Source organism: Hippocampus guttulatus, chromosome 21 (genome assembly GCF_054856545.1).
Source record: "Hippocampus guttulatus isolate MCC_2025c chromosome 21, RoL_Hgut_1.0, whole genome shotgun sequence".
Taxonomy (NCBI): domain Eukaryota; kingdom Metazoa; phylum Chordata; class Actinopteri; order Syngnathiformes; family Syngnathidae; genus Hippocampus; species Hippocampus guttulatus.
In genome coordinates this window covers 7,946,788-7,971,966 of record NC_141281.1, presented here as the reverse complement: position 1 = coordinate 7,971,966, position 25,179 = coordinate 7,946,788, and the positions used below count along the sequence as shown (strand labels likewise).

Here is a 25,179-nt window from a genome sequence, read left to right as displayed (position 1 = left end):
GACTGTGCAAAAAGCGGGCCAAGTGTGGGGACGCATCCCGTCATTAGAGTGGCGAGCATGTGTGGCAACGCCAAGGCTGCAATCATAATCTCAGATTATATATTGTGGATAGGAGAAGTCTACAAACCCCTGTTCACATTTCAGATTTTTGTCATTTAGAAAAGTGAATCCAAGATCATTTCCAAACTTTACAAAGACAATTTGTTTTGTCCTTTACACACCAGTAACATTTTTTCTTTAACTTAATCACAAAACAGCATTCGGCTTTTAAATTCCATATTCACAATCTATCCTTTCATTGATAAGAGTTATTTCATTTTACATATGTTTATGCATTGATATTGTACTCTTGTGTTGTGCATTTAGTTAATTTTTTTGTCTTTCAGTGGTTGCAATGTGCTACCATTGTCTGGGAGAAAAGTGCTATTTATAGGAAATAACCTTTACTTGCATTTAATGACTGCAGTGCGGATTGCCGTCTGGGTGTCAACGGCTACCTATAATTTGTGTTGTTGCTGCGTGAAACGTGAGAAGATGTTATTTTGACTAAATGTTATTTAAAAGCACTTTCGTAGGAGTGCAAATGAGTGGTTGGTCTTTTGAGACCCCGTTGCGTTCTTTCCATAATAATGAGCTGTTGTCAAACAAGAAAGGAGCGAGCAAAGTCAGGAAAAGAGTGAAGAAATGAGCTTAAAATGTGCACAGAGGAGAAAATCGTCGTCACACTCGAACAGATGCAGTGGAGAAATACGTTTTTTTTAAATGAAATACAATAACGTCAACTTAACGTGACGAAGAAGAAACAACAATTGGGAGTATTTTTCTTTCTTTCCAAATGGGCGTCATCTCTGACTTGCAATGACTTCCATCGTCAGACTCTGGTTCCACTCCCTCCTCAATCACGCCACGTTTGACTTCGTCTACTGGGCCGAGCTTGCCCGCATCGCCTGTTTCCAAACTACGACCAAAGAAAGAGAGACGGAGAGGGAAAAAAAAGTCCACGTCAAAAAGTTGTGGTCGTCCGCGGCCATTGGTCGGAGCGTCTGGGAGCTCGTCGGCATGCCGGACTGAGCGGCATGGCTTCGGCCGTGTTCGAGGGCACATCGCTGGTGAATATGTTCGTGCGGGACTGCTGGGTGAACGGCGTCCGCAGGCTGCTCATCAGCCCGAGGGGAGACGAGGAGGACTTCTTCGAGATTCGCACCGAGTGGTCGGACAGGAACGTGCTGTACTTGCACCGCAGCTACTCGGACCTGGGACGACTCTTCCGGCGCCTCAACGACTCGTTCCCGGAGGACAGCGAAGACCTGTCAGCCTCGCCCCTCACCCAAGGTCGGTCTATCGGGCGGGGAGCCTCGAGCATAGAAAAGTTTCGGGAGTGGGCTTTTTGGGCCAGGGTCGTTTGCGTGGGATTTTGCGGGGTCTGACTCAGCTGCCTGCCACTAAAATTCGCCCAAATAGTTGTCGTCGTGTGCACCAAAGTAGGAATATAAGTTGACTCGTGGAAAAATAGGACGTATCATTTGTGAAAATGCATTTTGACAAGTGCCTAAGAGGCTTAAATAATTATTTTATGACAATTGTAGTTTTTTTTTCCTATTAGGAAAAAAAGTAATGAATTTCTCCTCCATTTTTGGATAATACAGCACAAAATGTGGACATAAATTACCCAGTTTTGGACAAATGTTGACTAACATTGGGACATTTATTGTTTTTTTAAAGTCAAAATATATTCGAATATTGTTTTTTTTTTTTTACTATTTTTGCCTCGGTTATAAAAATCATTTCAGAAAAAAAATTGGGGTTAGGTAGTTCGAGACCAGGGGTATCAAAACTTATTGGGGTCTACTTTGGAGGGCCGACTGTGAACCCAAATGTATGATCGCCTCATATTGACATCAAGTACTGTATCCCCAACAAATGGATGAATACCTAATTTTGAAATCAGAAGCCATTAAAAACTGTTCAAATATTACATTCGTTTTAAAAAGGGAATCGGTCACAAAAAAATGCTTGCAATATGTCAGTGTTTTTAAACGTAAAGACAATGTGGCCCCCAGGCCAGAAGTATGACAACCGCATCCGAGATAATACAAAGCCACATTTTAAGAAAAAAATATTTTAATTAGAAATAAATAAATTTAGACTTTTGACCAAGAAACAAGTTCCTGCATGGTACAGTCGATAACTTCTGTAACATAATTTTTCTTTTTAATTACTTTGTGGCGGAGTCAAATTGTATTTTTTTTTTTGCCAATGATCAAGTTCCTATCTGATAAAGTAGTCGACTTCTCTAATATGCATCATTTTATTTCCTCTTTAAACTTTAGATGGCCAGTTTCCCAGCAATGAACTCCCCACACTTTCATTCGGGTTTTAGCAAAAGTGACAAAGCAGAATCAGACATAATAACAGTATACCATTTAAAATTGCGTCGTCTGCATTTTCCATCCCCGCGGTTAGTTGCATCATCTTAATTTACCACTTAATGATGTACATCCATAAAAGGAAACAAACAATCATATCTGTCAGTCACAGCTTCTTGTTTTTTCTTTTTCAGTCACTTTGACATGTTTGGACAGGTCAATAATGAACAAAGTCTACTTTTGGATGGTACGTCAACAGCCTGAGGCCTGCATGAGAGCATAGTCTATCGCTTTCGATCAATTTTATAGGACCAGAAGGCAATAAGAACTGCTTCATGGACTGTTCATTTGTCTTTGGTAAATCCCAACAATCTTTTTTTTTTTTTTTGTGGCAGTCAATATTTACACTTAAAGCGACGAATGAACATGTGAGGCAGGTTTTTGCTGTCAGACAGACACAAAAGCCGCCGCTATTTAAGTCTGTTTCATGACTCTGGGGTAACACTAGCTGTAGGTCAAAGGTCAGTATCTATTAATGCTCTACTGGTGTGCGAAACAACTTTAATTCTCACACTCACAAGTAGCGGTACTTGTATTAAAAAAGAACTCTAGCAAAATAGAAGTAGTCATTTGATACCGTTACTAACATAAAACTAAAAGCGTCTGAGGTAGAATTTAATTTGATTTTATTCAAGCTAGCTTGATTAGCATCAATAACTGCCGCACTTTTTCTCTTAAATCAGGGTAGAGAACATCTCGCTGTCCGGGGTTTTTCATCAGATCACAATCTGATCACTATCTATTGATGTCGTTTTTCCGTCGTGTCATCTATGGAGGTTGAAAGAAAAACCCAACTAACAAGCCTATTTTTAAAATCTTATCTACTGCAACAAAGTATTTGTACTTGGATAATTCCCAGCACTGCTTTGAAAGCCCTTTCCAATGCGATGGCGCATGTCTGTGGCGTAGAGAGACAAATATTTGTCAAAACATCCCTGCAGCTGCGCCTGGAATGTTTTGACTTCCTGCTGTTGCATGGAAATCGTGGACGAGTTGTTGACAGGACAGGGAAGCATATCTGTTGTCACTTTGGGGGGGGGGTGTCTTTGCTTGGCTTTCCTCTTGTTCAAAAGTCAAACCTGGCCCTGGATCTTCTTCTGTTTTCCTGTGTCTGTTCCGCGTCCAGGCAACAAGGAAAGGCGTCGCACACTCTGATGTCATGATGAGAGAGAGCCAGGCGACTTCACTTCCTATATTTAGTCCCCGCTCCGGCCTCTGACGGCTCCATAGCTTCCACGCGCTCACGCAGACAGGAAGCGATTGCTCACAGCGGTTTGAAAAAAAAAAAAACGGGGACGTTTGAGAAGGGTCACGTCCCACCGCTGAGCACGGATCGATATGAACCACCTGATGAATATTCAGCTTGTTTGGACCGGAGGCTTAGCGGGAAGGTCGTTTCTGGACAGGCGGACGAGAAAGGATTTGTTAAAGAGTGCAGACGCTTTGCTGAGTGAGACCTGATAAAGTGTCAAAATGTTCACACGTGCTTATGAGTTCCACGCAAACGATAGCTGCCAATTAGAGTGTTGTTTTGAATGGACAACACCTAAGCCGGCTAATTAAACCACAACATTTTGGTTGACGCGGCAGTGGAGGTCTGTGAGTCATTCTTGTTAACCTCCACCTAGAAGCAAGCATCCGATTCCACAAACCAGGAAGTAGCCCGCCAACGAATACAGTATGTCTTATCTCCATTAACTCATTCAGTACTAGCCAATTCTGGACCAAGTCTGAAAAGACGTTTAAAAACGTCTTTGGGAGTGAATGCGTTAAGAAGGTGATGTTTTTGTTGCTCTGGCAAGATAATTCTTCACGATACAAATACAAAGCACTTCTGAGATGATAAGACTCACTTAAATCTCTCTTAATCGATTGTTCAAGGACGACGGTGGCCCGGAAGGCAGTGCAGTAAACCGGAAGGCCTTTCAAGATCCTTCAGCAATGATACACAGCCGTACGAGGCCTCGCTTCCTGTGTTGATTCAGCAGCCCCGATTTTGGCGTCAAGATTGATGAGCTCTTATTCAGTCCTTCTACGCAGCGCGAGTGTTTACATGAACCTAAAATGACGCCTTGCTCGCCACATAGGGGAGGCGCCCGCGTGGGTCTTGCCGAATGTGCTGATGTCACTCCCCACTTCCTCTTTATATGTCGTCAAATGTCCCTGCGGGCTTGATTACGTAATGCTTGTTTGACTTGCTGTTTTAACATGGGCTAAAAAAAATTGGACACCTCAAGAGAGTTTTCCATTTAGTTCACCCAAAGGTATTTGAATTGTTGTTCTTCCTTACCAGACTCATTCATTATTATTTTTTTTTTGGAATTCCTGACTTGACTCGATTTTGTCATTTCAGGCCTGGTGAAAATAAAAGAAGCAAACGACATCGAGGAGAAGCTAAACGAGGTGGAAAGGCTGCTGAAAAACGCCATCAACATGCCGTGCAAGGTGGGTCGGGGCACGGGCGCCGAGAGGCTGCAACGTTTGGGCCAACGTCGCACTCATGCATCGGCGCCATCTGTAGTATTCCAGATCTGAAGTCATGCTGACTTTCTTTGAGCGCTCGCCACTGGACCAGGTGCTCCGGAACGACAAGGTACACAGAATCCAGCCCTGTTTCGAGAGTCCGGTCAAGATATCGGGTAAGTTGTCCTTCTCGAGTCCCGTTCTTCATGGCCCTGATTGGATCCGAAATGCAGTTCTGGTTTTTTTGGTCCTTCAGAAATCATGCGCTCAAACGGCTTCTGTCTGGCTAATACCGAAACGATCGTCTTTGACCACAAGCTGCCAGACAAGAAGGCGAGACCCTCTTCCACAGACTCGGTGGAGCACACGTGAGTGAAACGGAATGATTCAACCCCGTCCTTCTCCACCACTTGATTCAACAGGAAGCTTGCCGGGGGGCCCCCTTTTCCTTCCCTGGGTGTGCATGGGAAGCAGAGCAAATAACTCCAGCCATGTATTCTTTGCTTCTTGCGTCAGGTACGACGACGGACCAGAGTTCTTGCCCATGCATGCGGACGTGTGCGATGAGGAAACGGAGGCATACGTTACCAACCTGTCCTACTACCACCTGGTACCGTTTGAGACTGACATCTTGGAATGAGGAGCTGTCTGGAACTATTGAACTATTGAAAGAAAACCAACAGCGAGATAGCACCAATAGGACTTTTTCAACGATTCATCCTGGAAGATGTTGAGGCAAAATGACACGTGCTACCCGGCCGCCCGAAATTCAAAGTCAGCAGTTTAACACCCACCCTGGCGTTACCGCGGGATTACAATAAGTCGTTAGGAAGCTCTTTCTGCCATCTTTGTTTCTTGTGCTATTTTGGTGCGCCTAATGCAACCTCTCAAAGAGGATTTGTGCGTGGCGGATTTTGAGGCTTTGACGGCTAAAGGTGATGGATTATTTCTCATGGAAGTGTTGAAACAAAACACCCATCCCGGTGTGCCTCCCGGAACCCCTTGCGGTCCCTTCAACATTTCATGCTATGCAGCAAAATTTAGTAAATTGTTTTTATCCCTCAGTGTCCTATAAGGCTTGTTCAGTCGGTCGGGTTGCAGATGACCTGGAGCCAACTGACTTTACGTAAGAGGCGAGTTACACCCTTGACTGGTTGCCAATCAACCATTCATGCTCACATTCACACCTATTGGAAGTTAAGTATGCAAATAACTTGCATGAAGACAGAATACTTGTCGAAATCCCATGCAAGCATTGGGAGAATATGCAAACTCCAGAAAGGACGGCCAGAGCTGAGACTTGAACCCTGACCTGCAGAACTGTGAGGTGGATGTGTTAATCACTCGGTCACTGCACTGACGACTTCAAGTGTCATTGTATTTCAACCTAGATTGTAATGTTAGGAGGAGAGAATGAGTGTTGGGGTCATGTGATGCTCTGAATCACCACCAGAAAAGACGACAGGCCATGTGAGGTCAGTGGGTTTACTGAGGGACTGAACGTGGCAATCCAGTGCAGGGCTGGGGGAGGGGACTCATAATGCCCTCTCTTTTTACTGTCAAGCAAACAGCTGATTCAAATTAATTTCTTTTGTGTTGTATGAATCCTCCCATTCAATGTTTACATTTTCCCTTCACTTAAGTGCCTTCAATCAGCTATGACTACCGACAAAATGGAACAATGTAAACTTGTGTTGTTCTTTGTGCAACTTAAGCCACTTGGGTTACTTGAATGGCCAAAAGTAGGAGACACCACATGCGAGCGCTCAACAACTCACGCCCGGTATTGTTCCTCCCCTGCCCCCCCACTCCTTCAAATACAGAGGCATTCAAGCTTTGCAAAGTTGGCACAGGAGGCCTCAGCATGGCTCTGTTTAGTAACACAGTCATGATCGCCATGCAGCCAGTGAGAAGTTCTCACCGAAGAAGTTTTGGTGTTTTAGCGCTTTGCCCTCAAGAAACGCATGACTTTAAAGTTCAGCTGGTAGAAATAACTCTTTATGTCCTGCTGCATAGTGTATGAAATGCGAGTATATCAAAACAATTAAATGATGACGAGCATGGCCGATAATTATGAAATAATATGACAGCTTTAATTATTTCATTTTATTAATGTGAATAACCAGGATGAGTTTTATGCTGATTATAATGTAAGGGATGTTTATGTTGTAAATTTTCTGTTAACTGTGCTGACAGTATTAAAATATTTTAAAACCAACACATTTTTAATAAAATGAGCGAGCAACCAACAGGCTCTTTATGATATCCCAGCGCCATCTTGTGGCCTGGGGAGATGGTGCATCGGTTTCAGATGAATATGAAATCTTCTTCCTGTTAACCTTTTCCGTGCAAAAAAATTAATTTCACAAAAATGACTATAATTTGATACATGCGACGTCACAATAAAAATATGAACGAGAAAAAAAAGTTGTATCGTACGTCGTCACGCGCATGCGAGAAACGCTTTCCTCGTTCAGGCTGGACTGACGTTGGACGCGCATGCGTAGAATGGTCCCATTTCGCGGGTGTATTTCCGGCTTTCCGTTTTCAATCGAAGCGATGGCAGGAGTGAAAGTTTCTTTGTTTTATGGAGGTACGTTCGCTCTTTCAATTTATTCTTTGCCTTTGCCCTTCGTCTGTGAGAGCACGACCTCTAAAAACAGCTATTGGTGAAATTGTGGCACCGAATGATGCCAATGGTGATGCTAGCTTCCTTAGCCTGGTGGGGATGCTTGCCGCCAGGATGGAGGAGCTGCCGTTTAATTTTGTAACATTCACACAAAAACGTTGCATGACTTGGATTTATCTTGTTCCTCACTGCAGTTTTTGCTGCCTTTTTGGGTTCGGAGGTGCTTGCCTTTGTGGAGGATCTCGACGACACGTACGTAAATCATTCAAGACTTGTTTGCTGTGTGTTAAACATGAATCAATGTAATCACAAACTTATCCTGGATTTGTATTTTTATATATGGTACATTGAATTTAAACAAGCTCAAACTTAAAAAATTAAACTAAATGCATTGGTTTCATTCTGTCCAATTTTTTGTTGATGGCAAGGTGTCCACTTTTCTGTTTGGCAGGTTTAAAGAGACCAGAGTGAATGACATCTGGCTGGTTGATGTAAGTTTTAACTCACTCAAACACACACACATACAAACTCAATTCATTCCCGGCCGGATGCCACCAGGCTCATCCCTGACGGAAGTACCAATGTGCGTGGTGGAAGTGGGTGGCGGGGCTGAATGGAGGGTTGCATTGTGCTTGTGTTCTCGTCAATGACAAGCCATGCATGCAGGCAAAGCCAGGGGGGCTTATGTTACAGTCGGAGTCTCTTTCAGAATTCTCGTGCCGCATCGGTGAAGCGGAAATGATACGAATAAGTCTTCCTTTGCTTAAAAGTACAGTATGAGAGGTCCCAAAAGAGCCATTTATTGTTATGTTTGTTGTACACGAACCCCAGTGAAGCAGAATACTGCCGCAAATATGTTCTCACAGCTCCATGGCAAAACTTGATCAAATAGATCATTTGGATCATGTGTATTCTATTGATGATGATCCTGATCAAACAGGGAGGTGTTTACTTGGAAAATGTAAAGCTGTTCTTTTACAGCACTGCTGCCACTTGAAATGGCCCTTCAGAGTCAAGATCATCGCAGGGTCTGATTCGCTCATGGCTGTACAGAACGTGGTGCAATTGTTGTCAATATCTCGCCTTCAGTTCTACGCGCCTTGGTGCGGCTACTGTAAAAAACTGGAGCCAGTGTGGCACGACGTGGGAGCCGAGCTGAAGCTCTCCGGGTCGCCGGTCCGTGTCGGCAAGATGGACGCCACCGCTTACTCGGGTGAGTTGCTGTCTTGTAATTCTTTTTCTAACAAAGTCAATACTTAAACGATTCAAGGAGGTTCTGTCTTTTCATTGGTAGGTATGGCGTCAGAGTTTGGCGTGCGAGGTTACCCCACGATAAAACTGTAAGTGTCTGTGCCACAGTCGGGTCAAAAATGCTTTTGATTTTGAGTCATGGAAAAAGAGGGCTAAGTGGCATTAGACTGGTCTTGATCCCCTTTGTCGATCGAGTCGCAAACTGAAGGAAACCCCTTTATCATGAAGAGTTTGAGACAAGAAGACTTTTTATTCGGAGTCATGTATGATGTACAGTATGTATTGACTTTTCTCTCGTCAACTCCGTTAAACTCAGGTTGTCTGATTTCAAATCCAAAGCGATGCAACGCTGCCACCTACAGGCATCTCTTACTCATTGTAGTACTTCTGAAATCTGAATTTCACAATCCACGGCTTTGAATGGGTTAATGATGTCCAAAATTGGCTTGGTAATTTATGACTGAGATCGAAAGCAGCACCGGCTGCAGTAATTTGCATGCAATTTCCCTGCATCTGGAGTGCCTTTCGGCGAGGTTTGTTCTGGGTTCCTCTCGAGTCTTTTCCCCTGGAGGTTAGGCCTGTGGAGATGTGTCCTTCAGGAAGGAACGCGGCGTGCTGCAGCTGCTGCTGCTTGCCTGAGGCGTAATCAAGACAATCCTTGCTCACAACATGTTACTTCAATTCCATTACCGCGACACCTCCAGATGCTTTTAATCGTAAGCGACGTTGTTCGCGGGAAATAAGCATTTTTGCCATGATATGTTCATGTGTAAAAAGTGTTTCTCAGATGTAGTTAGCGCGGTAGGCATTTCATCCGGCTCCTTTGGGGAAATGCATTTCACGCGGCGCAGGCGAGTGATGAAACTTCCGTCAGAGGACAGCAGAAGCCCCCCCCCCCTCCCTCGCCAACCGCCCAATTGAACCTTTTCCCCACCCTCCTCTGAGAGCATGAAGCCCTGTGGGCTGATGTAACCGTAGCCACACTCCACACGACTGTGCTCTTTTTAGCCCGTATTCCAGTGCTCCAGTTCAATACAAGTTAAAAAAAAAAAAAAAGGTATCGTTTAAAAAAAAAAAAATCCCAATAAAAATCAAATGATTTAGGAATGGGTGACGACCAACACCAGGTATCTGTGTTGGGCTGATACTGGTAGAAAAAGATCAGAGCTGTTTGTCCATTGGTGATAGAACCCCCTCCTCAGAAAATCCAGTTGAAAACACATGAAAGAAGTTGAAGTGTCAGTCTTACAAATGTTATTTATTTATTTTTTGCTAAACCAAACTGCAAACTTGATCACTGTCTTGATGGGTCAAATCAGGTTGACAAAAAATGTTTTTTTCCCCCTCTCGTGTCCCCCATCTCGATCCACATATTGGTACTTTCTTGACTAAACATGAATCATGTGTCCGTCTCCCCCCCCCTGCAGATTGAAGGCTGACCTGGCCTACAATTACAAAGGTCCAAGGACAAAAGACGACATTGTGGAATTTGCCAATCGGGTGGCGGGGTGAGTGCTGATGCTCTGCCGGAAGCGCCAAATGAAATGAACACTACCTACTCCGTCTCCACGGGAACGCTGCTGTGCACTCGCTAACGACCTCCACCGTATTTGCTCCCCTTCCCTCAATTTCGACTCCTTTGAGCCGAAATCTGTTTCTCACCTCCCAATTTGAGATTGCCTGCAAGTTGGCGCGCATCACCACTGGGTGGCACCACAATCTCACAATCCAAATTCACATACAGAACACAGCAAGGAGGTACTTTTGGTGTCCTCCGGTAGAGCCGTTTTTTGACTTTTTGAATGTGCTTTGATTAAAATATTTTGATCTGTAAGCACAGAATTGGGAGGAGCACTGATCCCAATTGCGGCAACGTTTTTTTTTCTCCAGCCCTTGTGTTGGATCTCCTTTGCTGGTGTACTTTGTCGCTTGGTTTCAATCTTGACGACCTCGATCTGCTCTCTGTAGGCCGGCCGTTCGAGGCCTTCCCAGCAAGCAGATGTTCGAGCATATAATGAAGCGGCACGACGTCCTGTTCATGTACGTTGGCGGCGAGTCTCCCCTCAAAGTGAGTGCGTGTCACCTAAATGTTTGTGTTATTTACAGGCCTGCTAAAAAATTTTTAATATATGCTTTATATAAATGTGTATATACACATATATTTGTATTGTCTTGGCAGGAGAAATATAACGACGTCGCCACGGAGCTCATCGTGTATACCTACTTCTTCTCGGGCTCAGAAGACGTCCTGCCAGAGGTGAAATGTGCTGAGCGTGGTTATATTTGTCACCTCGGGTTTGCTGTCCTGTTTCATAATCTCTGCATGTTAAACTTTTCAGTCTGTCACCTTGCCGGAGCTGCCTGCGGTTATCGTGTTCAAAGATGGCGCCTACTTCACTTACGACGGTGAGTGCTGCGCCTCGAAACGGTGTCGTCGGCTCTTCTTTCAAGGGCTCGCCCGGCCTGCCTTCTCTCTTTGAACCGCGCTCCTCTTTCATCTTTGCGCCACCGTACGGCGAGGCCCCGAGCCATGTCACAGTGGTTGTCTCCCCAGGCGTAGCAGGCCGGTGTGGGAGACCGCAGAGCTTGTAGCTTAAGCGCTGCCGAGCCGTAAATGACACGTGAGATGGGCGGCGCCTCCTTGTTTTGGTTTCATAGCTTTAGTGCACGGTCGCAAAGCACTGCAACCCCCCCCCCCCCCCCCCCCGCTCCTTCAAGTCTCCTGTTAAAATAAGAGTATGGCACCGAAGCTCATGCATATTTAATTTCCCACAATCCTTCACGCTACAGAAGCTGTTGCTCGGGAGGTTTTGATCAGCGGCCGGACGGCGGCGTGTCTGAAGGGTGTGATGAGCGACAAGGTCAATCTGGATGCGACGCGGAGGAGGCCGCTTCGGTGTCGGACCGTCTTAGTTATCGCTCGGCTTAGAGTCTCTCCGCTAATCTCCCTCCGATTTGACTGCGCCGCTCCTCCCTTGGGAGCGTACAAAACGGAGCCAGCTGTGAGGCGGAATTAGTTTGCATACATTTACAGCGGGCACTGAAGCGACGGGCCGCCGAACGCGCCGTGACAGCGATGACAAGACGCTGCCGCCCCACTGAAGATGATAGCACGCTGGATCGTAGTCAGCCAAGATGACGAGGATGGCAGTGAAAGTGACGCAAAGTATAGATAACATGCTGTATGTAAAATTAATTATTGTACGTGTAAGTATGTGCTAAAATTAACTTTTAAGTCTTATATTTATTATTTAACAATAAGGCCCTATTTTCGTGCCCAACTCAAGTCGAGTGCAAAGCGGCATCGAATGTGTGCACGAATGGATTTTACTCTCTTTTGGTATTTTCGGAGGCGGCCATTTTGCCAATGACATCACAGCTGGTCAGGGCTCAGCAAATGACCCATCATGGCTCATCTTCAGAAAACAGCTGATCCAGGATTGGTCGTTACCCGAGTCCTGAGCAGCTGTGAGGTTGTTTTCAGTCGACAGCAAGTGGCAAGATGGCCGCTTCCTGAGGTGGCTAAAAAGAGGTGAATTTTGCTGCTGAACTCAAATTCCACGAACACAATGTTATTCAGAATGCCGTGTTGAGACGAGTGGAGCTGCGTAGGACATCTTGTGTCGTATTGTCGTATTCACATGATACAAACATTTGTATTCTTTGTGAAAAGCTGAACAGCAGTCGGCTCACAACTTTAAATATTTACTCAGCATAATGTGAGAGTTTGACTCCTTGTAACCTCTGCCGGGTCTTGCGTCTCATGAACCTTCATCCATGAATAGGTCAGGGTTCCACGCCCGCGTGCCCTTGTCATTGAATTATCTTATTGTTTAAATTATTATTTTTTTAATTCCTCATCCCTGCCGAGGTAACTTTAACAGGCCGCATCGCGACGTCCGAGAACGCCGTCGCCCAGGTTGTGTGGCTTGAATATGTTTCAAAGTGAAAGCGGATGCAGTGGAGGTGGGCGGGGCGCCGCTTAGCGCGGGGGCAAGGAAGCGCTTGTGCCCATAAAACCAGAACATCTGTGGAAAGAATGCGCTCGAGTGGACTCAGCAGCCTCCTTACGCAAACTCAGCATTAATATCCACGCCAAGGATGACCGTGCGCTGTTCGAAATCGTGTTCACTATTAGGCCCCTTTGGGGTGGCTCCCCTGCCTTGCTTAAAAAGCGCGTCAAAGTCATTGCCGATCTTGTAATTACTCTCACTGGTGGCCGCCAGGTCGTGATAACTTATTAAGGTATCATAATGAGGTCCCTGTCGCCTTTTTCAGGTGCTCCGTGAGCGCTTTTCAAACTCTCCCTCTGCTATTTTCATCCAGGGGAGCGCGATCGGCTCCACATGTGGCCGCCAGATGTGCGGGTGGCAACATGCGGCGCGGACCCGTTCACATGCCCGCACAAAAGCCTTTTTTGTTGTTTTTTTTTCTCCACGAGACGTCCCTTGTTTTCCACAGTGCCTGTCTGTTGAAATACACAGCTCCCTTTCATGCGTTTTAAGCGGAAACTTGATCGAGGGTGTCCGGGCAACCGCCATCGTGTCACGCTACATTGATGAAAAATGACACGGACTACATGGACAGCAGGGTTTTGGACACCGACAGGAAATGAAATGTAAAGACAATGAGGAGTTGTGCCCAGCTCTTCGCCTCATTTTTAGCTGTAATAGCTTTAGCTGTCCTGGGGAGACTTTTAAGCAGAGTTTGATGGGTCATTTTTTAAGTTAGGGGCACGTAAAAGGTTCGTGATGGTCTTGTTCTTAACCACCAAACTCATCCTGACATGCTTTTATGTACAGGTACTATTTTTTTTTTTTTTTGTGGTCACGGTCCTGATTTTTCCTCCGAGTTGGCAACATTTACTTAACAAGGTTCAATGCAACACATTAAAAAAAAAAAAAAAAATCTCGACGTTTACATTTTGCCCTAAAACTTGCTTCAACTTAGCTCAGGGTGGAGCTGACCTGGCACTGCAATATTAAAACAAGGTTGTGCGTGTGCTTCCGTGTTGCAGAGTACGCTGATGGCAGCCTGACCAGTTGGGTCAACAGGGAGCGCTTCCAAGGGTACCTGCAGATCGATGGCTTCACGCTGTACGAGCTCGGAGAAACAGGTACAGTCGCTCCTCCTTTATCGCAAAGCTTACACCCGTCAGCCACCAAATATTCGTGAGATTATTTATGCTTATTTTTAAAAGGGCGGTGTGTTCAATTGGTGTTCGGACAAAGCTAGCGAAGGTGGTTCCTTAACTAACTGCAGTTTGCGTAACGACTGCCATGAACTTACAACGTATAATAAGAGTCGTTGGGGGTGACATTTTGCTCGCACCCCTGCTGAAGTAATTGGCGGTAGGCTTGCCAAGTTTTGTCTCTCCGAGGTACCGTCTTGTGCGCCTGCTTCAAAATGCACCCGTCTCCAGTTGAGGTCATTGCATTCTGTCAGTTCACCACTTGATGGCACTAAATTCTCCACACTGGACCTTTTTACCTTTGCGCATCTAAAATAATGATTGTGGGGCGCAGATGTTCATGTCGAAGTTGTGTAACGGCGGACAGTTGGACTTTGCCGCTTGGCACGTTGCACTTAATAGTTTGAAACGATCCAAAACTTTGACCATTCTCGTCAAAAAATGCAATGCATGAATCTGCAAAAAGTCAACCGCGATATCCTGCGAGGGACAACTGTACTGTACATGAACCCCCACCAGCCCCCAACTTCAATTTATTCCCAGTCATCACATCCTCCGATATGTCTGGCGGTGGAGTCGTTTAAGGACATTTCCTCCTTCTCAAATCCGTAGCATGTTGCTCTACTTTGCAGACGCACCCTCCCACAGGAAGTCTCCAGCTTAATGCGAGCAGCAGTTTCAAGAGAGGCTGCGCGCCGTCTAATATTAGACTCAGCAGCATTTTGGCGTTTCATCTTAATGTGTACCTTCCTGTGACGGGCACTTTGATTCAGCCCACTTGTCTCACCCAGCCAGGCATGGCACCTAACAAGCTCTGCCGCCACACAGAAATGCGTTTTAATAAGAGCGTTGCTGATTAAAGATGGAGGCTTTGAAATAGTCGCCTAGATATCGCACGAGTGTGCCTATTCTTTGAAAGCGCCGGGAATGCGAGTGTGTCGCCAAGCGGAATGCCATTTTTTCGCTTGGCGCCCCCCCCCCACCCCTGTCAGCCACACGACATAACTTGTACCGGCACAAAGCGTGGCGTCCATGTCTAAATGTCCGCGCACCCGAACTCGGACGGCAGCGCGACCGTGCCCTTTAGATGGTGTTTGATTAAAAAAAAAAAGTCTGAACTTTAGGGCAACTTGAAGCGTGTAATGCAGATCAAACATCGTGCGCCAATGGTTTTCGTCCTTTATTACTCCTGACGACAGCACAGTTTGGGTCAAAGCCCTTTTTGAAAACTACCGCTTCTATTTGGCTGCGAAAATGGCTCATTGATCAATAAAACCCGACAACTCTGCAAGGCACCATCAAGGGGCGCTCCCGTCACAACCGCTCCATATCCTGCGTTTTCTCCAGGATTTAACCCGTTTACGTTGAAGGCTTGCAAAGGGATATTGTAATCAATCAATCCCTTTTCTCCCACGTCCAGCTAAATATTAGCGAGCGAGACGAAGGCTCATTTGAGCATCTTATCTGGCTGGCCATTGTTCTCTCGCCTGCTTCCTGTGATTGCAGCCCGCCCCCTTGTCTGCCCCCTTTAGGCAAACTGGTGGCGATCGCAATCATCGACGAGAAGGACCCCACAGAGGAGAGTGGCAGGTACGCCAGCACCTTCTTGTGCACGGCTGGCCAATCAAGATAAGACTCGCCGACGCTTTCAGGGCAAGTTTGCTCACAGTCTTTTTTTGTTGTTGTTATTTGTTTCCCCCCACAGATTGAAAATGTTGATTCAGACGGTTGCCAGGGAATACAGAGAGCACTTTAGCAGGTATGACATCCAATTTGTTGATGTATTCAGGGATGGCGGGCCCATTTTTCATTGTGTTTCAATCCAAGCATCACAATCTGTTGCATTTACACACCTAACCAGATGGTAGTAAAAAGTATACAAAAAAAAAAAAATCAGAGCCTTTTCTGAGTTATAGCTTGTGGGCTCTTACCTTAAATATCACTGCTCCTCTATTTTCCCGATTGCAAGTATGCCCCCCAACCCCCAACCCCCATCCCCGCCTCCCTGCCTTCAGCCTTTGAGATTCAATTTTAGAAGCCTTTACCTACAGAGCCACTGAGCCAATCAGATAATAAACATGCCTTCAATGGATATCCCGCTTTATGGATTAATTTCCCCGGGGGGAGAAGTTGAAGCAAGTGGCCCGAATCCTCCACCAGGAAAGGTTGCGCTCCGTTTGCTCATCTTGGGCCCGAACAAGAAAAAGTAATTACATCTTGGATCTGTATACGTCCCCCGGGTCCCTTAATAGACATTCAGATTGAGACTTTTTATTAGCTTCATTCCCGCGTCGCCTGGCACTTGTCAGCAAAATGATCAATAAGTCAGAGTGATGTTTTCGTTGTGTTTTCTGCATTTATGACATTCTCCCGTCTTCTCATAATTTCATCATTGATACGAGCGCCGCCGCCATGATGTGGCACCTGCGGGCTACAATGAATAGCGCGAGCGCACCTAATCAGTCATTCCCCCGGACGCCCGCTGCAGCCGTCTTACCTGGACTCCCCACAATGCACCCTGCTGACACAGTCAGATCCGAATAGAATTCCTCATCGAGCTGCCGTTGTGACGATTTATTCCCGAAATCAGTCTGTGGCTTTTTCACAGCTGCATCATGCAAAGGGAGCAGAAATTTGTTTGCATTCCACCCAGACAGGAAGTTTACTCTTTTGTGTGTGTGTGGGTGTGTGTGTGTGTACATAATCTTAAACCGCACTTAATTAATGTGGCCTTGTGTCCACAGAGACTTCCAGTTTGGCCACATGGACGGCAACGATTACATCAACAGCCTCATCATGGGGTGAGCAGCCAAACAGTCGATCTTCTTCACCCCCTCATTTGTCCTCGTCGTCATCCTCGCTCCCTCACTTCCCGTGCGCCTTGCTCGCGTGCAGCAAAACGCTGCAAATCTGCTAGTGTGCGATGCTGATAGTAAAACAGACGACAGGCGGTGCGTATGAGGATTAGTGGCGCGCGTACACGATGACACGTATCACCTAATGGCTTGTCAAAGAGGTGTGCTCACGATGCTCGGCCGAGAGCCACCGAAAGACCCACTTTTAATTAGGCGGTAGACACGGGTATTCGCTTGAGTTGACGCGGGTATCCACTTGAGCGAACGATGCGTCTTGATATCATCAAGTACATGAGTAAGGCGTCCGTACGCTTCCTGGGAAACATCCGACGCACTTCATTAAACAGTCGGTCTTGGAAATCTGCCGGCGGTTACCGGGCGAATACGAAGGGACGCGATTGGGCTTCCCGCGCTCGATTTTGCGGGTGTTTGGACGCAGCAGCGCAGGATTAATTGCCCTCCTTTGAGGGATGAAATCCTGGCCCCATCAATGTCCACTAATCCCCTCCCTCAGGACGCCCGGCGAAATAAATCTGATGGCTTTTTATCCCGCTTTCTGTCATCACAGCGATTACTGCGTCCTGGCAGCAGCCGGTCTGGCATCAGGCTGCCACCGCTATCACCCTGCGACGCGCGTGCGCGCGCGCACACACACACTAACACACACACAAACGCGCGCATGCACTCGAGGACATTACTTGTACTTACACTCATTTCCTGCACTAACCCGAAAATAAACCAATCCTTGACTCACGCCATCTCCCGTTCCAGCCTCTTGCGTCTCCAAGTTCGTGGCATGCACATTGGGAAGCCGTATACCCACATTGCACCACTGACTGACACACGCAGCCCAAAACATTCTTGACTGGAAGCGCAATCCGTTTGTTGAAAATACTTACTGTGTGGACAAAATAAGCATCGCGTTTAAATTATCCATTCGCTTTTCAAGTCATTAAGCTGACCGTCTCCTAGCGCCAGGACCATAGTTAGCATTTATATGAGATCAGAATTGATCTTAATATACACGTACCACACGGCATGAGGGGCTCCTGCAACAGTAATGACGAGCAATACAGGAACCGGATAACAGTTATTTATTTATTAAATTTTTTTTGCTTTTACAGAGATTATCATGCGCCGAACGTTTGTACCCCTCTCTTGAAGTTCAATTCAGTGCTTTTCCACTCGATGGCAGATGGTACAATTATCCTCTGCATCCACCTGTTGACATTCACACTCCAGATTAATAGCTTTGCACTCAACTAAACGGGTCCAGATTTCAGTCTGCGTACATAAATTTGAGTTTCACATCAAACATTTGTGTGCTCGTGTTGAGAGATCCGTCGCTGAAGGGGTTGCAACACTGCCGCTTAGATTTCTTTCGATAAGACCGCTCGTTGTTCTCCAGTCTGAGCGAGGTTAAGGGCTAATCAACATTTATTTAAAATGGCCGCCATGTCTCGCAGTAGGCAGCACATTAGGTGGGTTGCACATTTGTGCCTCGTGTATGCACGACTTGCAGAGCTCAGCCGGTCACCGCGGCGAAGGCTTTGATGACTCTAGCGCGTCGCAGTGACGGATGCGCACGCATGCGTGTGCGCTTTTGTCAGCCCGTTAGAGGAACACGGCAAATAGGAGCGGCGTGCTGAAGTGTGAGCGCGCGCGGCCCGGTTGGCGACGGTGCGCTATACGGGATGGCGGGGGAGAAACACGTTCGTTTTTCTGAGCTTGTTCCCCTGGTCTGACTGGCCAACAATTGAAAAGTCCGTTTGGACTGACTGACACCAACCCTCCAAGCGTTTGACTTGAGCATGCAAACCGTTTGCAGAACACATTGAGTAAATTCCAAGGCCGGGGCCCATCTGCTTTTGGCCTTGTCTCTGGCAGACAACAACAAGGAATTCTCTCTCTGAAAGCATTCCCATGGGAAAAGTACAAACGCTTTGTCGATTATGCCATTGTGCTCTTCTCTGTGGCAGTTTTCTTACCGCAGAAGCCACTATTTGTTCCTGCTTTGATGCAAGTGGTCTGTACCACGGATTAAGAAAAAAAACAAAAAACAAATCGGTGTTTCCTGTTTTTGTTTTCAGCGAGGTGACGGTGCCCTCCATTATCGTCCTCAACACAGCCAACGAGCAGTACTTCCTGCCCGGCCATCCGACCGAGACGGTGGAGCAGCTGGTCCAGTTCATCAGCGGCGTTCTGAACGGTTCCGTGCCGGTATGAAATCACCTTTCTCACGCTTGACTGTCTATTCTGCATTCCGCTCACCTCATGCTAACTATTTAGGGCCTGAGCACCAGGACAGGCGATCTCCTGTTTCAGTTTGAAGTAGCCATTTTGCACGCTTCTATCTCCTAGTCCATTGTGATCGCAGTAACCAAACGCCTTGCCTCCCATTTGTAACAGCGTTACCGATGAGGTATTTGTCGCAATCTCCTTTGGCGTGTTTAGATTTCATGTCGCTATCCCCTCTGAACAGATTATCTCCAAATCATTCTTTTGATCCAAGACAAACAGTGAGATTAGTACACGACACGGCGTTGTAATCCAAGCGCACCGTTCAGGAGAGGCGGCGCGTTAACCGTGAGCCCGCTTGCACGTGCAAGAGCGTCGAAAACCAAACGCCAGCAGAGAGATGCCCGCTCCCGTTTCCTGGAAAGCTCCTGGCTATTTTTTGCCTCGCTAAAACACACAGCCACTTCCTCAACGCAGAAACAAAAAGAAAGTGTGCTCCAATGTTGGGTGTGCTGGCCACGAAACTTGAAAGAAGCCTTAGGAATTCGTCCAAGTGAATGGACCTAATTTACAAATGAGCGGCCCCGCCTTTTTCAAAGTCAAATAAATAAATCCCGCTGCTTTCTTCTCCGACGGATGAAACGCACGAGTGAGCGGGCTGTGTAGTTAGACCGCGTCTGAAGCGCCAGCGGATGCGGCTGACAGGCGGTGCCGGCTCATTTGCAGACTTTATTTATTTATTTTTTTAATGTCGTTTATGGAGTGTCCTCTTCTCCTATCTGCCGGTGTCTTGCTTGCCATCCACGATTTGACGCGGCAACGCAATGACAACTTGTATGTAAACAAATCTGACACCTCAGCTTGCCAAAATTGTCGTAGCTCCGACTCTAATTGGCCCACCCACTCACAGTGGCCGCTGCCCGGGGAGGTGCGCCTTCTCCATAATTGAGCGCACACCCAAATTTTAAAGGCTTCTGGCAAGAGCCCGAACGCTAATTGTCTTCCGCGCGGAGCCCTTTATAAACACGCCGATAATTGCCGACTGGCGGAGTTGTCGTCGTGTAATTGCGACAAATGGCCGACGGCAAAAGAGCACTGGCGTGAAATTAGCATATAAACAAAATCTTGGTCTGCGCCCGCCACTCCATTCAAGTGTCTTCGCCTCCCCGCAGGCTCAAGGAGGTGACGGCTTCATCCAGAGGTTCAAGCGCGTGGTGTTTGACGCCAGATCCACCGTGATGGTAAGCTCCTCTTACATTTTCTTCAATGAGAAACAGATTAAGGAATGTGGATTTTATCTTTCTGCTTTCGCCTCAGTCAATAAAAAGTTAGTGCATACGTTCAAGCCCCCCCCCCCCCACCCTTAGTGGGTAAAAATCTAAAACCAACATACAGTCTAAAAGGACATTTCTGAGGTTTGTTTTGCTCCTCCTACACGCTTTAAACTCTTTTAACTCTATTAACCATTATCCATGTTTGATGTCATGTTGACTCCAACCATTTCCTGCCACTGACAAAGATACAATCGGGTCCATAAATATTGGAACATGGAAACGAGTGACAACTTTTTGGCTCTGAACCCAACCAGGTTGGATTTGAAATGCAATGAACATGTTTCAGCTGCAGACTTTTATCTTTACATCACACCCAAATCAGGTATAGAAATGACAACACTTGATACCAAAACTTCTGGGCTATGGAAATAAATTTGTACAAACAGTAGCCACTTGGGATTAATAGCTGCGGGTCTCAGAGTTATTAAAAGGGTTATTATCGATATTATAAACAGTGCTTCGTGCCTTTTTGTACCCTTTGGTCAGTCTCTTTCTCTCTCTTACTTTCATTGGTCCACTATGATGTGTTTGGTAAAAGCCCCATGGTTCTAAAAAAATACGGAACATGTGCTTCCCGCTTTGACTTTTTTTTTTGAGCTTTTTAGTCGTCTCACATATAGTTCTCATTTATTGGTCACAGAGAAGTGTGCCGGCCTTCTTTTAAAGCAGCAAACTAGCCAATTTATTAAGACTGACGTCTTTGCATGTATGTTTAAGCTTCAACGTTGCACTGCATGACGTGTCATCGTGTACCTGTGCTTTGTATTGTCACTTTCTCGTGAGGCACTTGAGCAATTTTGAATTGTGGCACTTGAGCAAGCGTCTCCCGGATGTTTTTCATCGACCGCGTTGTTCTTGCCGCGCATCTCAATTACGGAGCGGGCGAGGGCGAGCTGTGACGCAAGTAGAACAAATGTGTGTGTGCGCACTTCCTTCTGGGAGACAAATGACGTTGGCGGGGCAGGAATATGCATGGTAAGCAGTAAACAGGCTAAGGGGGCCGGGGGGGGGATGATGTGGAACTGATGGAGGAAGCGGGTGGGGGCTTTTCCTCAGGGTCTGTGCTTCTTTTGGGACTAATAATGTTTATCCCGCCACGGTCGTGAGAAGACTGCTTAAACATCTGGCGCAGTCGTAACGTAAAGCTCACAACCATTCCTCCACAGGACGACGTATGCGAGAGGACGAGCGGTTTTGTGATGTCCCCCCAGCTGTGTCAATGCGTTAGTGCGCCAAGGCACATATTTTAACATGAGAAAAAAGTCACAAAAAGCATATTCAAATAATGATGGTCTCGTTTCATTTTACTCACAAATGTTACTTACATTGCTGGGCCGACAAAAGCAATTTTTCTGTCATCCGAATGGCAACAAGTGGAAGTTAATTTCTACCTTCTGCCGCCAAAGCATTGACGTCACATTCCGGCAGTGTGATGACGACTTATTTTGTGATGATTTTGACTGAGCGATATCATTCTATAGTAACTGTACTATTAATTGAGTACAATTTGTGGCAACCCTACCCGCCTCTCACAGCGGCACAGCGGTCGGCCGTCACTGCCGTTAGCGTAGCGTCGCCATGGCTGTCACATCTGGCGGTCAGGGATGCGCGGCTCATTCCGCGACGACGGCTGGAGCGAGCGAGCGGATTTCTCTCGTAAGCCATGCCGTGATTGAAGGCTCCCATCCTGGCGTCCTTCATTTCTGCCCATCCAGCATGTTCCGCATTAAGGCCTGCTAACTTATTAGCCGCAGGGAAGGAGTTTTTCGAGAAGAATTGGATAAATGCTTTCACGCTTACTGCTGCTGCTGCTGCTGCTTGGGGGATGCCGAGGATGCGGCCTTGGACCAAAGGGTTGTGCACGCTTGGTTCCCCTGGATTGGCTTAGGTTTTTCCACTTCAATGCTAGTCCTCAAGTGCATTTTGCGCTCTCAACGTTCAAGGAGGAAGTAGTATTTCACTTCACTTTCCACTCGTTTGTGCTGTTGCTCAAATCCTTTGAATTGCAATGCTTGCTTGAAAATAACTCATGTGGCTAGGAGTGCTGCAGAATGTGTGCTTCCCTTTTTTTTTTCTAATGTCTTTTGCAGCTTATTGCGCTGGCAAATTAACAAGGCTTAACTTTGCCTGTCTGAGCAACCTCGCTCCATTTGCATTACTGTCCACTAGTCTGAACTTCCAGTTTGACTTTTTTTGCAGCCCGTTTAGGTAGCGGAATAGCTGATTTAAGACTCACTTCATTCCTTCCCGGCTCGCCATGAAACCCACGAGTTAAATTTCCCGCAGACAAGCCTCCGAAGATGTATTAGAAAGGTGCTCTGATGCTTCTTTTGCAACCCATTTAGGCAACTAAGGAGTTACTTAAAAGATAATTCCTTCCAGTCTTGCCTAGTCCTAAATAAGACCCACTCACTTACTCGCCACAGAAGCTACAAAAACAAAAAGGCCAGAAATAAATACTCTGATGCTTCTTCTGCATCCCATTTAGGCAACAAAGTAGCTTATTTTAAGCCTGGGTTGCTTTCCATCTCACCTCATCCAAAATTAGTTCTGCTCAGTCCCACCCAGCCACACGAAGCCTCTAAAGAGGCGTTTGGCACTTTCTGTCATGATGCTTCTACAGCCCGTTTAGGCAGCGGCCTGAACCGCGCCCTCGGTTCATCCCGAAAGCCTGCCGTGATGCCCTCTTTCCTCCAAAACCTAGAAAGTAACTGTGTAACTGTGTCCTCTCTTGCTCCGCCTCCCTCCCCAACCAACCCAACCCGACCCGTCCTTTCATTTCCCACCCATCAGTCAGTGTTCCGCAGCTCACCACTATTGGGCTGCTTCCTGTTTGGCCTGCCGCTGGGCGTGATCAGCCTCATGTGCTACGGCATCTGCACGGCCGAGACGGACGACGGCTCGGATGACATCGACGCAATCAAGCGGGAGGGTCTGACTGACGAGGAGGAGGAGGATGAGGAGGAGGGGGAGGGGGAGGAAGAAGGCGAAGAGGAGGCGGAGGAGGAGGAAGAGGAAGTGGGGGGAGAGGAGAAGCATCGATGCTCGGAGGGCCCCAAGGGTGAGGTAGCGTTAGAGAAGGATCCGGAAGAGAAGAAAATGGATTAACGCTGGGCTGTCTGATGGATGGATGGATGAGTGAATGGATGTGACGTGGAACTCAAAGACACCTTGACGACGCAGCTCGTGTCGCTGATGTTTGCTTTTCCATCTCACTCGCCCGCTTCAAACAATACCATAGACTCTCCTACCGTAATTCTCGCTCTTTATTTAATGGCCTTTTTGTTTTCCGCCGGAGTGTGAAAACGGGACCCTGAACCCACCGCGTCTTGTGCGACCTCGATACCCCGTTGTTGACCGCGCAAAACATTTCCTTGTTATATCACCTTTTCCCCTCCCCGCTTCGCCTCTAGCAGAACACAAACGGGGTGAATGCTGCCTTCAAACAAAAATGACCATCAAAAATGCAAGCGCTGACCAATTAGTGCCCCGGGAAACGCTGCCGTAAATGGCAACATTTTGGTCGTCGCAAAAAAAAATGTGAATTGAGGGGCACTACGTGACGCTTGCACAGCCTGATACCTTTGGACGGGTTCCCGAATGTCCTTGTAATATTCCGCGTCGTGTTTCAATTGCCAACTCCGTTATTGGTTGATGCAGCTCCTTTTTGCCCGCAATCTCAAAATTCGTCAGGCTGTAGCCAACAGACCCCTACTCCAATTGACCGAAAATTTGAGGTCTAGCGTTGTGCTATCATTATCAACAAGTACAGCAAGTTTCATGAAAATCCAAATCTGCATGGAATGACCCAAAATTATTGGGACAGCCCCAAGTTGATTGTTATAGCATCGTCCCAAAGACTTTTGTCCATTTTGTGTAAAGCGTGCATCTTCCCAATATGTTTTTTTTTCTTTTTATGTGAAACATAAGTATCTTGTTTGTGTTCTACTTTCCCACATATAAAGAAAAACAATTCACTTAAAAAAAATAGAATATTTGGAAGCCACTTGAAGCGAGAACTTTTTCGAAATGCCGGTGTTGCTTAACTAGTGACTGAAAATGGAGTACTGTACCGGTACTCGTCTCTCAGCATTCCCAGGTTCCATTTGAAACGTTTCCTCTTCGTGTTCAAAGCACAAAGATCATTTGAAAAATATCTCGTCTTGCGCCGCCCATTGCAACTCAAAGCGGACTTGGCATTATCATAGTTTTCACTAGTTTCAAATGTTTATGCTGCGTCAGGGTTATGTTTGTTTAAAAAAAAAATGTGTGCCCTCGGTTTGCCTTCTGGACTTTGTATTTTTTTTTTCCACATTGGACTGAAATAAAGATTTCTTTTTCTTGTTGACTGACATAGTGTTTTATACCCTGCACGTCCCTGATATGTCTGTTGTAGTCTTCCACGGAGACATCCTTCCATCCAATTATGTATTTTTATGCAGATTACAGCAGCGATTAATTTTCCTTGAGGCATTGTAATAATTGCAATTGTGATTGATTATATGTACATTCTTTCACAGGTTTGAACTTGTCCCTTTTACCCGTCACTTGGTGTTTAGCTTGTGGCGCTAGCTAACTGTAGCTGCTAAAGGCTGTTGACCACTATTTTTAGCCTGTCTGAATGGTAATCAGCAAGAATACTTTTTAGCTTTTTAGCAGCTTGGAGATTTGTTGACTGCCACGTTTGAGCAACCTTTGAATTAAGATTTATCCATTGTAGCTGCGAAGAGATTCTGTTGGTATGAATAGCAGCTTTTTCCTCTCCATGACTGTTTTTAAACGAGCTACGAGA

The 25,179-nt window shown here is 46.3% G+C and overlaps 2 protein-coding genes and 1 long non-coding RNA gene across 3 annotated transcripts; 2 read left to right on the top strand and 1 right to left on the bottom strand.

Annotated features, from left to right (window-relative positions):
* Positions 1-721: 721 nt before the first annotated feature.
* On the top strand, positions 722-7,107 carry pxdc1b (PX domain containing 1b). The gene is made up of 5 exons (XM_086102500.1): positions 722-1,332; positions 4,780-4,871; positions 4,948-5,065; positions 5,146-5,257; positions 5,406-7,107. Exons 1-5 carry the CDS (start codon positions 1,077-1,079, stop codon positions 5,527-5,529), a joined length of 702 nt encoding a protein of 233 aa, XP_085958626.1. The 5' UTR covers positions 722-1,076; the 3' UTR covers positions 5,530-7,107.
* On the bottom strand, positions 2,295-4,695 carry LOC147186965 (uncharacterized). The gene is made up of 2 exons (XR_015099061.1): positions 4,280-4,695; positions 2,295-3,824 (listed from the first exon to the last, which is right to left on the bottom strand). It is a non-coding gene; the product is annotated as an uncharacterized LOC147186965 (long non-coding RNA).
* Positions 7,108-7,260: 153 nt separating the features above from the next.
* On the top strand, positions 7,261-24,735 carry tmx3b (thioredoxin related transmembrane protein 3b). The gene is made up of 16 exons (XM_086102499.1): positions 7,261-7,482; positions 7,713-7,770; positions 7,970-8,009; positions 8,608-8,731; positions 8,813-8,858; positions 10,197-10,277; positions 10,738-10,837; positions 10,949-11,026; positions 11,109-11,175; positions 13,787-13,885; positions 15,493-15,550; positions 15,666-15,719; positions 16,705-16,761; positions 18,906-19,035; positions 20,226-20,294; positions 23,181-24,735. Exons 1-16 carry the CDS (start codon positions 7,389-7,391, stop codon positions 23,493-23,495), a joined length of 1,470 nt encoding a protein of 489 aa, XP_085958625.1. The 5' UTR covers positions 7,261-7,388; the 3' UTR covers positions 23,496-24,735.
* Positions 24,736-25,179: the final 444 nt, after the last annotated feature.